Raw genomic sequence first — 15654 nt, 5'->3', positions numbered from 1 at the left:
TTTTCAGCATCAACCATCTGATGTATAAGAGAGCTACCATTATGCAACTGAACCAATGCTTAGAGAAGCATCTCTTGGCTTTGCTAAGTACTTAAGGCCCAAGGCTGTACATTAATGTGAACATCTGTTTGATTTTCATTATTAATCATGCGTTTTCACTTATGTCCATCCTCCTTAGCAAGCCATTGCCCTTCCCTACACAGCACATCTCTATTCACAGCCATATGAACCAAAGCAAATCAAGCCCTTTTCTCCAAACAAAGCCCTATGAATACTCAGGAGTTTATTAGCAATGACTCCAAGCAAAGGAATGCTTTAACAAAGCAAATGCACAGAAGCAAGCAACTGTGCCACGTTCACTGGAAGGAAAATGTTTTGCCCCTTATTAACGCCATCTTGCTTTATTTGCACTAAGAGGAGGGAAACTTTTCCAGCCCAGGGGCCAGATTCCCTCAGGGGCAACCTCCCAAGGACCACATACCACAGCAATGGACAGAGCCAGAGGCAAAAGTGGGTGAAACGATGGATAGGACTCTTATCTCTGTAGGTCATATTCCAGCCACACACAACCAAAGGTTTCTACATCCAGTCAAGCAAGCAGCAGCATCACAACCCAATGTCTTATTTTTGCCAGGCAAACACACTCTAGGAGGCCACAGAGAATTGGTGAAGGGAGAGCTCCAAGGGCCAGAGGGCTGCATTTCCCCCTGGGCCTGAGGTTCCAGACTCCTGGCTTACACCAAGGAAGGCCTTCTGTATTCCTGCGCAGGGTGGGGGACGACTCTATCTTTGTGAGATAGGCCAAAGGTTTATTTTACCACTCAAACCACATTCAGAGCATTTGAACTCAGGTCTAGCTGGGGTAATACCAGGCAGATGCAGGATATGTGTATGTTATTATGTTAAAAGGGCAGCATGTGGAACATGTGCCAGAGATACCTGGAATCAACCATGACCTACAGTAAACTGTAAGTACAGACACGGCCTTTAGATAGTGGGCCAAATGGCATGACTGATTCAGAATGATAAAGCTTGCACGTGAAGACATGCTTTTACTCAAGAACTAGTTTTCTAAGCTTGTCCAAAGCAAATGTGCTTTTGACAACATGCCAATGCTTTAGCATAAAGTAAAATCCAATTATTTAACACAGGTGAATAGCTTCATGTTAAGCTCACATACTCTTCATTGTACAGTAGAGGGTGGATCAAATGATTTTGAGCCACATTTGTTAGCTACATCTTATCAAAGGTATATTAATTCCAAGATGCATGTACATGTATATATCTATATCTATATCCTACCACCTTTAAAATCATTTTTCATGTCCAGGTGGCTTAGAATCTGCACTTCTTTTTTGTCACCTATTCCCAAGCTCCATGCAAGCAAAATACGTACAGCTGAAACATAAATTCTGTTTCAAAATATGGTCCGTACCCAGAAAACAGAAAACAAATATTTTAAATAGGAGCAGTCCAAGAATACTCTACTAAAACAATGTTCACTCCCACACCCCCCAGCAAGCTAAGATGGCCACTTTATTATTAGTATTATTGCATTACAGATTTTCGCCGTTCTTAATAGCCCATGTGTCAGGCCATGGCCTCCTCTGCATTTAAAACACATTATAAATTATTGTTTGCAGCTCAAATTTTATTCTGCAGGGACTGTGGCAAATGCCACTTATGCAGCTCTTCTGCCCATAAGGTAAACAGCCTGGATAAGATCGCTGCACCATGCTAATGGGAGTAATCTTCCAATCCCATAGGGCCAGTTTAAATGGTTTACCTTAGACATGTGAATTTATGTTGTTCTATTATGAGAACTTTGGGGGGGAAGAGGGGAGTTTTCACCAGGTGACAGACTGCCCTACCACATAATATATCATTAAAAAGGAAAACATCTGGCTGCTTTTTTATGCCAATAACCAGGAAAATTAGTGAGAGAATAAGTTTAAAATCTATACTGTGAGAAGTATTATTGCTCCTATTTTGACATCCTACCTAATTTTCTATTGTCCTTGACTAACATAAGCTCACGCTGAATTTTGTCATTCATTCATGTGTGTGTGTGTGTGTGTGTGGTTTAAGAAAAAATAAAATAGATATAATTTTGATTTAGTTGGATTGCTCTTTAAGGCATTGACTCTCCTATGGATATCACAATAATAAGCTGCAGCGAGCCCCCAGGCTTGCATGTCCACAGTTTCTCCTGCATAGCCAAGAGGGAAACTTCAGAAGCTTATACTTTTGCTTTTATTTCCAGGTGGTTAGCATCATGAAGCTGCTCATGAAACCTGCCTATGTAAGCTAACCATGTTTAGTGCAAACTATGGGCAGCCCTGTTGAGTGCGTAAGCAGACCAGGGCTTCTTCATGGCTCTGTCTCAGTTCTGGAACTGCCTCCCTCTAAATGCGAGGAGGGTCTTGACCTGGATGGGCTTCTGACACATGGTGAAGGCTTCCTTACTCTCCCAAGCTTGCAGAGGCCACATTTAGTTCAACTTAACTTTCTTCTACTTTCTAGCCCTCCTGTTAGACTGTTATGATTCCATTGCTCATTTAATTGTACTTTAATCAGTTTCCGTAATTCACATTGGAATGTATGGTTTTGACACAAACCACTCTTTGATATAAACTGTATCTTTTTTAAAAAAATGAAAAACAGTGTACAATAATACAAAATAAATGAATAAACAAATCATGCACACCCCTCGGTTTGGACAAAAGGGAAAGCTATTGTTTATTGCTTCGGACAAAGCAGAAAACCACGGTTTATATAACTGAAAGTAACTTTTCTGCCATGCTCTTTGAGACTGTGTGTGGGGAGGAGACCGGGGGGGGGGGGAGAAATGCATGCAAACCTGAGGCTCACAGTAGTTCGTGTGCATCACAATAAACATGTCTGTTTCTCAGTAAAGGGTAAAAAAGGGGGGGCAAAGGACCCCAGGACGGTTAAGTCCAGTCAAAGGTGACTATGGGGTTGCGGCGCTCATCTCACTTTTATCAGTAACACCCTCCCACCTTTCATGTGACTCTTAAAAGGAAAACATTTGCTAAAGATACACACATGCACACATTCAACAACAATATAGCATTTATACAGAGAAACAAATACAGGCTGCCATTGGTAAAGAGAACATGAATCACTCCCTAAATGTGACTAGATTCCCTGTTCTTGATGATGCCCATATTAACATAAAGCAGGGGTCAGCAACCTTTTTCAGCCATGGGCCAGTCCACCGTCCCTCAGACCATGTGGTGGGTCGGACTATATTTTGGAAAAAGAAATGAACGAATTCCTATGCCCCACAAATAACCCAGAGATGCATTTTAAATAAAAGCACACATTCTACTCATGTAAAAACACCAGGCAGGCCCCACAAATAACCCAGAGATGCATTTTAAATAAAAGTACACATTCTACTCATGTAAAAACACACTGATTCCAGGACCGTCCGCGGGCCAGATTGAGAAGGCGATTGGGCCGGATCTGGCCCCCGGGCCTTAGTTTGCCTACCCCTGCCCTAGTGCCTCAGTCCAGAAAAGCCTGTATGATATAAAAGGATAGTTGTGGCCAAACCACAGGGGGAGCCAAAGCAGAGCAGACTTGCAGCTAGCTAATCTTCCTCACATTCAAGGAGGCTTCCTCCAAAAGGCTTATGACTAAAATTCAGGGTAGATAACAGAAGTTATCAGAGCACTACAGCCAGAGAAGTAAATTTCAAACTAGCACTTTAAACCAACATTACCAGTTTACACACACAATGTTTATTTCAGTGAGCGGAAGGCTGGGAGAAGACTGTAAAACCACAAGGCTGCTATCATTGGCCCTTGAAGGAATCCTTTTTCAAATTGCACAAAATCCATGTGTGTCGGAGCTTTGCTGCTGTTACAAAACCATCGCAAAAATAGCAGCCAAATTCTGCTAAACAAAGTGAGAGAGAGACGAGAGAGAGAGAGAGAGAACCTTTACAAAAGCAAAGTTTATAGCATGCTATAATTAAGCTCACATCCTGATAGAGGGAGCATGAAGTTTTATTCTAAATATAGCAGAAGTCCTCTTTATTGCACAAGTCTCCCCTCCTCCCTCTTTTAAAGTGAAATGTAAAAAATGAGTCACTGATATTGTCAGTGGCCTCCTTACCATTTAGATTTACAAAACAAATCAAGAAAAAAACTAACTAAAACAGAAGGCTTTTGTTTCCTCTCTTTTCTTTTTAGCAAAGTGTTACTTTGAGTTTTTTAAAGGCATAGGCAGATAAGAGATTATGCAGCAGCAGTGCTCAGTGGATCAAACCCCATATATAAATAGCTGAGAATAAATAAATAATATTAATAAATAATAATAAATGTTATCCAATGCACACAACTAATATTGTGCTATAATACTGACACTTTTAGCAACTGTTTTGTTTGCTGTAATATACTTTCTATGTGGATGCTCAGATGTTCACCATTAATACAGGAAAAATCTTCCATGTGGATTTCCTAAGACTGAAACTTGTCAAAAGGATGAGCTGCTCTGTGATGATCTGGAAACATTTTCTAGAAAGGTGGCTATTGCTAATGCACTAGTGGGCTCAAAGCACAGAAAATGGAAGTGACAAAAGAGAGCAGCATTAAGGACATGGAGCCTGTTATTGCTGCAAAAGTGCAAGGTTCTTGTGAACCACAAGGGTGGGCCCTGCAAGAAGACGCTTGCTGCACTGAGAACGATGCCTAGCTGGTTGCTAGACAATGTACCAGAGCATTCAACTCATTGCTGACAGTAGCAACACTTGCAAAATGTACAAAGGCACGAAGACAACCTTTGGACCAACAGTCAGGAAAAACTGCACTGCTGTAATCTTTGACGGGAGAGATAATCACAGACCGCAGCAAGCAGATGGCGTGATGGGGCAGGACAGAATCGCAACAGAAGTGCTAAAAGCCAGCTTCAATTCCCCTCTCATGACACACCTCCACGGCTTTCTCTTGCCGTGTTGAAAAAAGGATCTGTGCCACAAGACATGCGTCTCCCCAGCATTGTGACCCTCAAAGAACAAAGACGACTGCCATGATTGTAACAACTGCCCATGAAGGTCTCAACAGATTACAGTCACTCACTGACAGGGTCTATCCCGCGCCTGAGCTTCAGAACTCAAGAGGTCAACAGTCAACATGATTTTCTCACTGCACCAGCTACAGAAGAAATGTCAACAGCATAGACACCCTTTGTACATTGTCTTCATAAACCGGATGAAGACCTTTGACCTTCTCAGCCAAAAAGGACTCTTTACACTGCTCAACCAGATAGAGTGCCCACCTAAGCTCCACAAGATGATTGTGTCCTTCCATGAGAACATGCACTGTACTGTCCATCCTTGGATGCCTTCCCTAGAAAGAGTGGTGTGAAACAGGGCTGAGTTCTCGCCCCAACTCTCTTTGGCATATTTGTCTCCATGTCACTCTCCTAAGCCTTTAGCTCGACTGTATTATTATTATTATTATTATTATTATTATTATTATTATATACTGCCCATCTGAGTGGATTACCCCAGCCACTCTGGGTGGCTTCCAGCAAAACGTTCAAACACAAAAGATCATGTGTACTTCCGTTCAAGGAACAGCAGAGGTCTGTTCAAGCTGGCCTATCTTCACACACAATAGCGCAGTGGGTTCTTATCAATTCCAAAATATAAGGTTCCAGTCAAATGAGAGATCACATTGCGCCAGGTATTCTAGAACAATCTCGTTTCTATGGAGAAAGGCAGAGTAATTCATGAAGTGAGGCTACTGTGCTACCTGAACAAAAGGCAAGTCTCAACTGGCATAAGTATTGTGTCATCTTCACTAGATTCTAGTTTGTGCCTGAGTTAAGTTCAAAGTGTTGGTGTTGGGCTTTAAAGCCACAAATGGCCTAGGATTAGGGCAGGGGTTGGCAAAGTTTTTGTGGCTTGGGCAGGTTCACGGTCCTGCAGACACTGCAGTGGGCCAGAGTGTGTGTGCACGCATGCACGAACGCTATTTTTGGCGCTCCTTCCAGTGCAGAGGAGGCATGCACAGCTTCCCATTGGCTGCAGGAGCTTCCTGCAGCCAGTGGGAAGCCAGCCAGCGTCGCAGAAGGCGGTCCCCGCTCTGCTCCATGCTGGTTTAACGCGGCACACGGGAGCTGACTGAGCAGGCGGCGGGGGTCCATGGACCTTAGATTGCCGAGCCCTGAATTAGGGTCATAGCAACCCCATATATTTAAAGCACTCTTATAGCACTTTAACAGTCATAGCTTACCCCCAAAGAATCCTGGGAACTGTAGCTTGTTAAGGATGCTGAGAGTTGATAGGAGACCCCTCACAACACCCTTAAACTATCAGACCACTGCACTATTCTGGGTCAAAATCAAAGTATCCCAGATTTTGCATAGCTTCACCCAAATTTATTTGCCAACAGGGAGTGGCAAAATCAGCAGAAAACAATAAATGCTATTCGTTCGTTTTTTCTCCAGTCCCCGCCCTTTGGAAACAGTAACCCAGTCAGGAAAGCAGCAGCCATATTTCAGAAGGCATCTCAAAATTGTCAATTTCATCTCTGCGATAGTGGCATGCATAGCGTAAGGTCCAAGGCATGGCATAAAACAATTCACAAACCACTTTTATGAAGGTTGCTGGTTCTTGTACTGCTGAGAATGCCAGATTCCATTAAAGTAGGCTTCTAGGCCTCATGACTGCCGTGAAATACTTTTCTTTTTCTTTCTGAAACATCAATAGCAAAATACTGGATCATAGAATCATAGAATTCTTGAGTTGGACAGGACCCTGAGGATCCTCAGTCTAATCCAACCGCCCACAGTGCTGCAATATGCAGCTGTCCCATACAGGGATGGAACCTGCAACCTTGGTGTTATCAGCACCAGGTTCTAACCAACTGAGCTAACCAGGCTCTAGTGTAATAAGAATAAAATAAATAAAACAACCCATTGTTTTTAGTCCATTCATCAACATACCTAGGAAATCAAATTCTTCACGTTTGAAGGTTATAGTTTTTAATATATGAATGCTGCATGCTCTGCCCAATGCTTGCAGTGTGACTATATTAGCCACATGTTACTAATGTATTCATACTATCTGTAGCCTTCTTGTTCGTAACATATATTCTGATTTGGCTGTCAATCACAACAGAAATATAAAGAAGAAAGATATATGTGCGGGTAATTCAAGAGGCTAAAAATGTATCTTGCTCCTCTGCCCTCCAGTTTCTTAGATTCCAATTAACACTTCTAGTAAAGAAAAGCAAACTAGAAACTTCTGTATTATACTGTCAACGCCCCCCCCCGCCCCCCGCATCTAGTATTTTCCCGAAGTCTTCACACAAAAGCCGGGATAGCATGAATATGTCACAATGAGAAAGTTTACCATTTCTCTCCCCGCCCCCACCCCCAGGCAATATTCTTTGTGGTTTCTCCAGTACTGTGAATGCATACCTCTGGTGTTTACCATCAGCAATTTTCAACATGCTGACATGGCTAAAAGTGACCACAGAGCCGACGCAAGCAAGCTAGAAGGAGAAACACAAGCGGAAACACTATGATCTTTCGACTCAAACTTTGCACTTTTTCGACAGGAACTTAACAAGGTGGCCTGGTTATCATGGGAGAGGATTCGATTAGTGCAACTTGGAGTAGGCTCTCTCCCTCTCTCTCTCTTCTCGCCTTCTTTTTCATTAACCGACAGAGCTTTGTTCCTGATGTTGCTATTTTTGTGGCTGACGCATGCAAAGCTGTTGGAGGAGGGAGCCATTCCCACTACAAAGGTTAAATTTCTTTCCCTGCTGTTGGGGCTCGCAGAAGGGATTTCTTCTCCTTTCCCAACAATCTACCTTCTCATGCTTTAGATCAGGTGGTTCATCCTGGCACTGTCCTGTGCCTCCCCCAAATTGTTTTAAAACAGTATCTTAAAGTCACCTGAAAACTGCTTGTAAACAGAAAGAGCAATTAAGGCTGCAATCCTATATCCACTCACTCCCCAGCAAGCCCTTCCGAAATCAGCGAGACTTTGTTTTAAATAGACATATATAAGATTGCTTTGAATATTTCAGAAATATTGATCAGATATCATTATTTTCTGATTTGTAGTTTAAATGTATAGAGCTGGGTGATGTTTATAAAACCTATTCCTTCAACAAAAGTCCCCCCCTCTAAATGTAACTAGTAATTTAAGTATTAAAAGTTTGTGCAAGGCATATGAGAAAGAAATCCATAACCAACTCCTTTTGGTTTGTGTTGTTCAAAGACTCTAAAGTTTCAAATACTCAAAAGGCAGTCATTATCATTTACTAAGGCATACAGTACAAGAGAAAGTCCATTTTACAAAATGGAAAGTGTTACCCTTTTGCCTTGTTTTCATTATCAGTTTACATACATGAGGGATTTGGAATCTGAGACCAGAAGTGCAGTAGTCTGGGGTTGAGAGTGGTCGAAGACCCATTACTGTACTATTTCTGCAAGAGGGGCCCAACAGGGGCCCTGTCTCAGCATCCTAGAGCCCCACAATCAGCATGGAAAGAGAGTTTCTTAGCCACTGAGAGGAAGTATTCTCACCCGTTCCGCTGACTGAAACCAATCAGAATGAAAGGAGGGGAGTCAGCCACTGAGGATCGGCTCCTAGGGTCACACTGGAAAATCAGGAATACCACCCAGGAGAAGCTGCTCTGTCTGCTCCAAAGCTAAACATTTAGGAAGCACAAGTCACTTCAGTTTCAAGAGAATGGTGTGCAAGTTCTGCTACATACAATAGAACTTCAAGGAAAGCACAACTTAAGCAACACTGAAAAAGATACTGGAGCACTCCAAATCATTTGCCCATGTGTATGCACAGAAAATAGTAAATCTAGCTGAAAGGCAAAACATGAACATCTGCAGTGATGGATGTATTACACCTATTATTATTATTATTATTATTATTATTATTATTATGCTATTGTATAATCTCATAAAAGTGTGTCTTCTTAGAAGGGTGTGTGGCTGTGAGCATCCTAAAGGGACCCTGCAACTTCTGGATTTGCCACTACATTGCTGCCTGTGACATTCCAGATGCTGCAGACTATATACCCGTCATCCTTGACCACTGGCTCATGCTGGCTGGGGCTGGTGGGAATTGGAGCCCAACAACATATGAGGGTGACATGTTTCCCCATCCGTATGTCCCCCCCACACACAGATGGCCATGCGTCTTTCATCTTCTACCAGGAGCCACAAGAGACAGTAGCCCTTTCCTCTGAGGGGCTCTGCTATCCTGATTGTCAGATTTCTTGTATGTAAAATTTACTGCAAGCTATCCCAAGAGCTCAGTTCAAAGGTGGGGCATAAATGTCTCCAAATGAATAAATGTGCTGCTTTATTCTGAGAACAGATCCTATTATGCTAAGGGCACATGATTAGGGTTACCAGATGTCCCCATTTCCCAGGGACAGTCCCCGGATTTACGATTAAGTCCCCGGACAAATTCCATCCCTGGAATGTCCCCGGATTTCATCTAATGTCCCCGGGAAATGCAGCAGCGGCAGTCTCAGCAGCCTGGAGCAGTTGGCTCTGGCTGGCTTCAGGAGCTGCTCGGAAGCCCCCATAGGATGGTGGGGCAGGGGCTCTAAGATGCAGCTTCCGGGCTGCCTCTACCTTCCTTGACCCCAGCAACTAAGCTGTGAAGGGAGGCTTCATGCTGCCTATCGGAGCAGCCTCCCAACTCCTACTTGCGTGCAAGCAGGAGCAGGGTGGGGATATCTCAGCTGTGAATAGAGGCTTCACGCTGTCTATCAGAGCTTGTGTGCAAGCAGGAGGGGGCAGGGATCTCTCAGTTAGGCAATGGGAAGCCTCCCTTCCCAGCTGAGGGATCCTTGCCCCCTCCTGCTTGCACGCAAGTAGGAGTTGGGATGGGGATGCTCCTCAACAGAGACCCTTGGGACCTTCAAGGCTGATGCATTTATTGAGGCATGGGCATCTGTAGGCAACAGTCCCCAAATGCAGGCATAAGACACCCAACTCCTTTCTAGAACCAGATTCACCTGTATTAATACTGCATGCTTTGCTGCATGATCCTATGCATATTTATGGAAACATAATTAACACCAATTTAGATGGGATTTATTCCCAAGTAAGTGGTAATAGCAATGCAACCATATTTTTTACTATAGTTGCCAGTTTGGAAGCACAAAGCAGATTGCCAACAAAATAACCCCAATATGCTTCCCAACAGATAAAAACAGTTACCGGCAATATCCAAATATCACCAGCCAAATTTAAAAACTAGCATGAATAGCAGGATTATACGTCCTGATAGACTTGCTATAAGAGAAACATGTTTTGCAGGCTTCTGGAATTATACAACAAGGCTGCCTGCCTAATATTAATAGGCAGGTGCTGTCACACTGAAACTCTGACTCCTCTCAAATGTTTGTTTTACAGTTTAACAATCACTGCTTTACAATGCATGCTTCAGGGTATGATTGTATGTTGGCTGCATGCTGCACTTAAAATGATCACCCATGTTATCTTTGCAGGGAGGTGAACTTCATATGGTTCCTAATGATGCTTCAGTTGGGGCTGGGCTATTTGGCTCTCACATTATGGTGATGATCTTTATTAGCATAGAAATGAGGATCTGGCTAACTCCCTACTCTGAAAACTATGTTAATAGGTCATCCCAAGATGTTTTACTACTAGAGCAGAATACTGCACCATTCCACCCCACCCCCACGGTCCCTTGCTTTTCTCTGCATGGTACAGACCTCTTTATCAGATCTCCACAATAAACACTGGTGTGTGTGTATACTCTCTCACAATGGTGTGGGGCATCTAACCTGCAATAGTGATTGTGAATACAGCTGAGGGTTGGATATGCAGTATTGGTGGATAGAAACCACTGCATAATTGGCAGTAGATTTTTATGTGGTGAAGCGTCCTGAAATCTACAGGTATAGGGTGGTATGCAAATTTAATAAACAATATATTATTTATTTACTTAGATTTAGATGGACAGCTTACGAATATATATACATATTTAAAGCTCCATAAACTCCATAAAAGCAGCATCCAATAAACAGATCAGCAAAGGTTAAAATGACTGGGAGTGACTCTCTAGGGTCTTAGGCAAAGAATCTTTCCCTGCTATCTCACCCTTTCACTGTAGATGCCCATGATTGAATCTGAGACCTTCTGCACACAAAGCATGCCTACTGCTACTGCAAAATGGTGGAAATGAACTGATAGTAGGCACAACCAACACATTTCCCTTCGTCCGGGAGAAATCTAGCAGGGAAACAAGCTAACATTCAGCCAAGCGTTGTTCTTATCCAGAGACCATTTAGCACTTCTACCCAGGCCCTTATAAACTTTGGCCAAGGGATCACCTCCATCCTTATTTTGCACCACAACTTCTGAAATCAGTCCAGGACACCCTCTTAATAAAACCTTCGGAGGGCCAAACTGGAATATCTTGCTGCCAGTCGCTAGCATAGCTCCAGAGCTCTCGCTCCTGAACCGATGCTTCATCTCCCAGCATACTCCATGCTTGATAGTTTGTGAGAGGCCGAAAATAGTAACCTCTTCTCAGAGACAATGATAATCCAGTGCTTATTAGTGGAGCTTCTAGTAGTCATACAACTTCACAAATTTCAAAGGCACACAATGTCTGATGTTTCATCAAGTAGGTAAGGTGTGTTGTTGCTTTTAAACATCCTTTCTTTCACAACTCCAATTTAAATTCCCCCCAAAATTTAAGACAAATAAGGGCAATGCAATAATGACAGAGTCACGAAAGATAATGATTTGCATCTCTGTGAGTGGCACAGAAAATCATTAATTAGGCATTCAGAGTGTAAGTATATATGTATAAATTAGCATCTATTCATCGTTGAAACTGCAATAGATTTTTCATAACGGAATATTAACTATGTGAAGAGATTACTAAGGTTTCTGGATGAAGGCATCAGGCAACTGCAACACAAAAGTAATGGGAAATTTAAAAATGTAAATACTGAAATGTCATACCTAAGTGGCTGTCATAACACCATAGTTTAATACCATTTGCTACAGCCTTCCTTGCTGGAAGAGGTTGCTCCTTTTCTCTCTCTTTTGTATCTCCTGATAAGCATAAGAAATATCAGACATTCATGCCTGCTCATTAAGGAGCAGAACAAATCACAATTAGTATTTTAACTTGATAGAGAATACTCAGTCTCTCAGGCCTTTACGTACTTGTCTGAAAGCAAGGCAGAACTGGAAAGTGGCTGGAGAGAGGGGAATTCAAAGAGACCGCTGGGCTGCAAACCAGAATGAGTACCGTGCGGCATATTTTATTTATTTATTTAGCCCTAGAAATCCAATCTTGATAATTCAACTGTCACATTGCAACTGCATCAGGTACACAGAGGACAGAACAATCTATCAATTGCAGGGGAAGACAGAATGGGACAGATCAATGTTGTGTTGAAAAGCAACTCATAGAGTGGCCAATTTCAAGAACGTAAAAAAGATCTTCACAAGAAAATAAGGCAAGCTGGAGACTAATCAAATCCTAGTTACTCCTTCAGTAATCAAAAGTTTCAAGTATAACTGAGAACTATACTTGACTCTTGGTCCTTCCTAATTAATAACATACAGGCAGATGCCCACATTCGGTAACCTAATCTATTCACAATGGAGACAACGCGGATGTGGATTTATTCTGCTTTCACTCACACACTGTCACCAATATCAAGAAACAGAGGAAATACCTGGGTTACTTTTTCTCTAGGATGCTCTAGTTAGGAACATCTGGACAGAATCTCACACTTTGCCTAAAACCAAACCAGGGCCACATGGGATCCCTCACCATAAGATCCCACAGTGCACAAGTAATAAAATAATCCCATGAGGATTGGCAGAGTCAGTCAGCTTCCACACATGCTAAGTGCATGGAGAAATGAGCTGTAGAGAAAATGTAGTGCAAACAGTAGAACTGTCCTTATGGATTGCCTGCCTGTGCATTAGGAGATAATAAGGTGTGGCTAATCTACCCATAAATATCCCAGGTATTACCTCAGAGCATTGTTAGCCATCAATCAACCTTCTAATGCCACTGTATGGTTTATCAATCTGGTCCAAAAAGTATTTAACCCCAATTTTATACATATATGTATGCATGTACAGTCATACCTCGGGTTGAAGTAGCTTCGGGATAAGTATTTTTGGGTTGCATGCTGTGGCAACCCGGAAGTAATGGAGCGTGTTATTTCCGGGTTTCGCCGCTCGCGCATGCGCAGACGGTCAAAATGATGTCACGCACATGCGCAGAAGCGGCAAGTCGCAACACGCGCAGGCGCGGGTTGCGTTTGCTTCTGGATGCAAACAGGGCTCCAGAACGGATACCGTTCACATCCAGAGGTACCACTGTAATAACATGTTACTTAAAATGACCCTGTGTGGCTATTTCTCCCCAAAAATTCGTGTGCTGAAGAGCAAAATGATTAACATTTTGTGCAAACTATTGTCTTTCTTTAAAGTTGGATAATTTAATGGCCTCTATGTTCTGACATGTTTCATATTTCATAAGCATTCAGTAGTAGCAGAACTTTTTGTTCTTCAGCTGGCCAATTTTATATGTTTAACTGCAAGAGTTGCTGGACTTTTTTGTTGCATACATTTGGGCATTTGAGGTTTTAAAAAGAAGTCTCTATGAATTGGGCATTTACCGTATCAACAACCCACACCTAACACCAGCATAGAAAATGGCTTGCCCTGGGTGCATTCTGATGCAAACCTGCCTTTCCTGAGAAAATATAATAAGGAATAGAAATAGTTATGTTTAAAATAAGGGCAACTTAACCTTGTGTACAGAATGAGCAGGACTCTTCAAAGACTGTGCCACTGAAGGCTAAGAAAAAATAAAGATTTATGGAAATGTACAAAACATGTGAAGAATAATAGCTCCCTTGTTGGGACAGAAATCAGCAACAGGAATGTTGAAATAATGTGATCAACAAAACAGAGCTGGCAATTTCAGCGATTGTTAGCATATATCAGCTTTACATAGAAAAATACCAATATTTATTCCAGACATAGGGACAGAATCTAGCTGCTGCTAACGCTCAGGAAGCAAACAACCATGCTTATCCAGCAGTTGTGGTAACAGTAGGGTCTGTTCATGCACCAAAAGTGGTTCCATGGGTGTGCAGCATGAACCTGAAGGTATACCCGTAATTACTCTAAAATGCAGCATTTTAGTGTTGAATCCTGAAAAGGCACCTGCTGGCTGCATAGCTGATGGCCCAGAAGCTCCTGCCTGGTTTGTCACTTCTTCTACTCCTGTGGCTCTGTGCTAATGGGAGGGAAGGTAGCTTGAGAGGCAGCTAGGAACCCAGGTAACCAATGTGGAGACATCCAGTCCTGGGTCAGGAATCTCTGGATATGATGGTGCTGTGGTGGAGGTCTTCTCCCTGTGTTCCTCTTCCTCCTCTGAGACAGCAGGCCACAGGTCTGAGTAGAGCTGGACGCGGAGATGTATCTGAAGTATTTTCCACCACCTGCTACCTGCTCTTTTTAACTGGAGATGTCAAGATTGAACCTGGTGCCTTCCGCATGCAACGCACAAGCTGAGCTATGGTCCCTCCTGTGATCTTATGATGGTCAGGAACTATAGTGACAGAGGAGTGGATCCTCTTGCCATTTAGGGCTCATCCACCTTTAAAGTGCCATGTCCAAGTACTTCCCCCGCCCCCAGTGCTTTCACCATGAAAACCCGCTCTTTAGTGCTTTATATGAACAAATGGCAATTCAGGTTTTCCATGGATTGCTTGGACAAGCACAGAAATGTGCTAAAAATGTGGCACAAAAGGGAGTCTGGATGAGCCCTTAGCAAAAGGAGGCAAATTTCCCCCACAGATCTCACTTAGCATGCTTATGCCATGGCAGCTAGAGCTGTGGATGTGATTTTGCTGCAAGTCTCATGGATTTCAATGGAACTCACTTCCAAAAAACATGTGCTTGGATGAACCTGCGATATAATAAAGTGTGAGAAGGCACCATTCTGTAGTATCATTGTCGAGATTTAATGAGCAAGGTTAATTGGGAACTGATACGCCCCAACAGGAGAAAACCTTTGTGAAAGTTCTTCAAGGGTGTATTTTTTTTTATTTGAAGAAAGGTAATTATAATATAAAAGAATCGCACAAGCAGGATGTTCTTTAAATTCCTATGGTGGTGGTGGGGGGAGTGCATCTGAATGAGCTGCTGCATCTATCCTGAGTGGATGGGAAAGAAAGAGAACAGGAGGCCAAGGGGATTGTGTCACAAGAATATGCTCTATGTCTTCTGTAGCTGGTAATGGCTTGATCAAATAGCCATTAAACCCCTGAGAAAAAATGCCTTCAAAGATGAAATGAGGTTCTTTGATAGAAGCTTTGATCAGGATGGAGAGAGTTTAGATATTCAAGGACAAATCCTGCTTTTCCGCAGTGGTGTAAGGAACATAATGTCAAGTCTGCCTGGAGAAAAGAAATCGTGGTTTGGTGGGGGGCAGTTGTTTCTCAAAGGCATTTGAATCTGGACACGTGCATCCCAGTGCCCCCCATATTATTACTGTATTTAAAGTTGGTGTGCACACCCCCCCATGCTATTTACTACCCTGTGAGGTAGTTTAGACTGAGAGAT

General features: G+C 42.7%; 1 protein-coding gene across 5 annotated transcripts in view; it reads right to left on the bottom strand.

Annotated features, from left to right (window-relative positions):
- Positions 1-15654, bottom strand: part of MAML3 (mastermind like transcriptional coactivator 3) — a 270375-nt gene that overhangs the window by 142679 nt on the left and 112042 nt on the right. Inside the window, exon 1 of one of the 5 annotated variants that reach the window (XM_083571051.1) lies at positions 1306-1332. The exons of the other annotated variants lie outside the window; for them this stretch is intronic. Within the exon in view, the coding sequence (XP_083427177.1) occupies positions 1306-1317 (12 nt within the window). The 5' untranslated portion in view covers positions 1318-1332. Of the gene's footprint in view, positions 1-1305; positions 1333-15654 lie in introns of those variants that run through there. 5 annotated transcript variants of the gene reach the window in all.

The sequence above is a fragment of the Podarcis filfolensis genome (genome assembly GCF_964270895.1).
Source record: "Podarcis filfolensis genome assembly, chromosome: 9".
Classification (NCBI taxonomy): Eukaryota; Metazoa; Chordata; class Lepidosauria; order Squamata; family Lacertidae; genus Podarcis; species Podarcis filfolensis.
The sequence above is the reverse complement of the archived record's forward strand: the minus strand, read 5'-3'. Positions and strand labels throughout refer to the sequence as shown.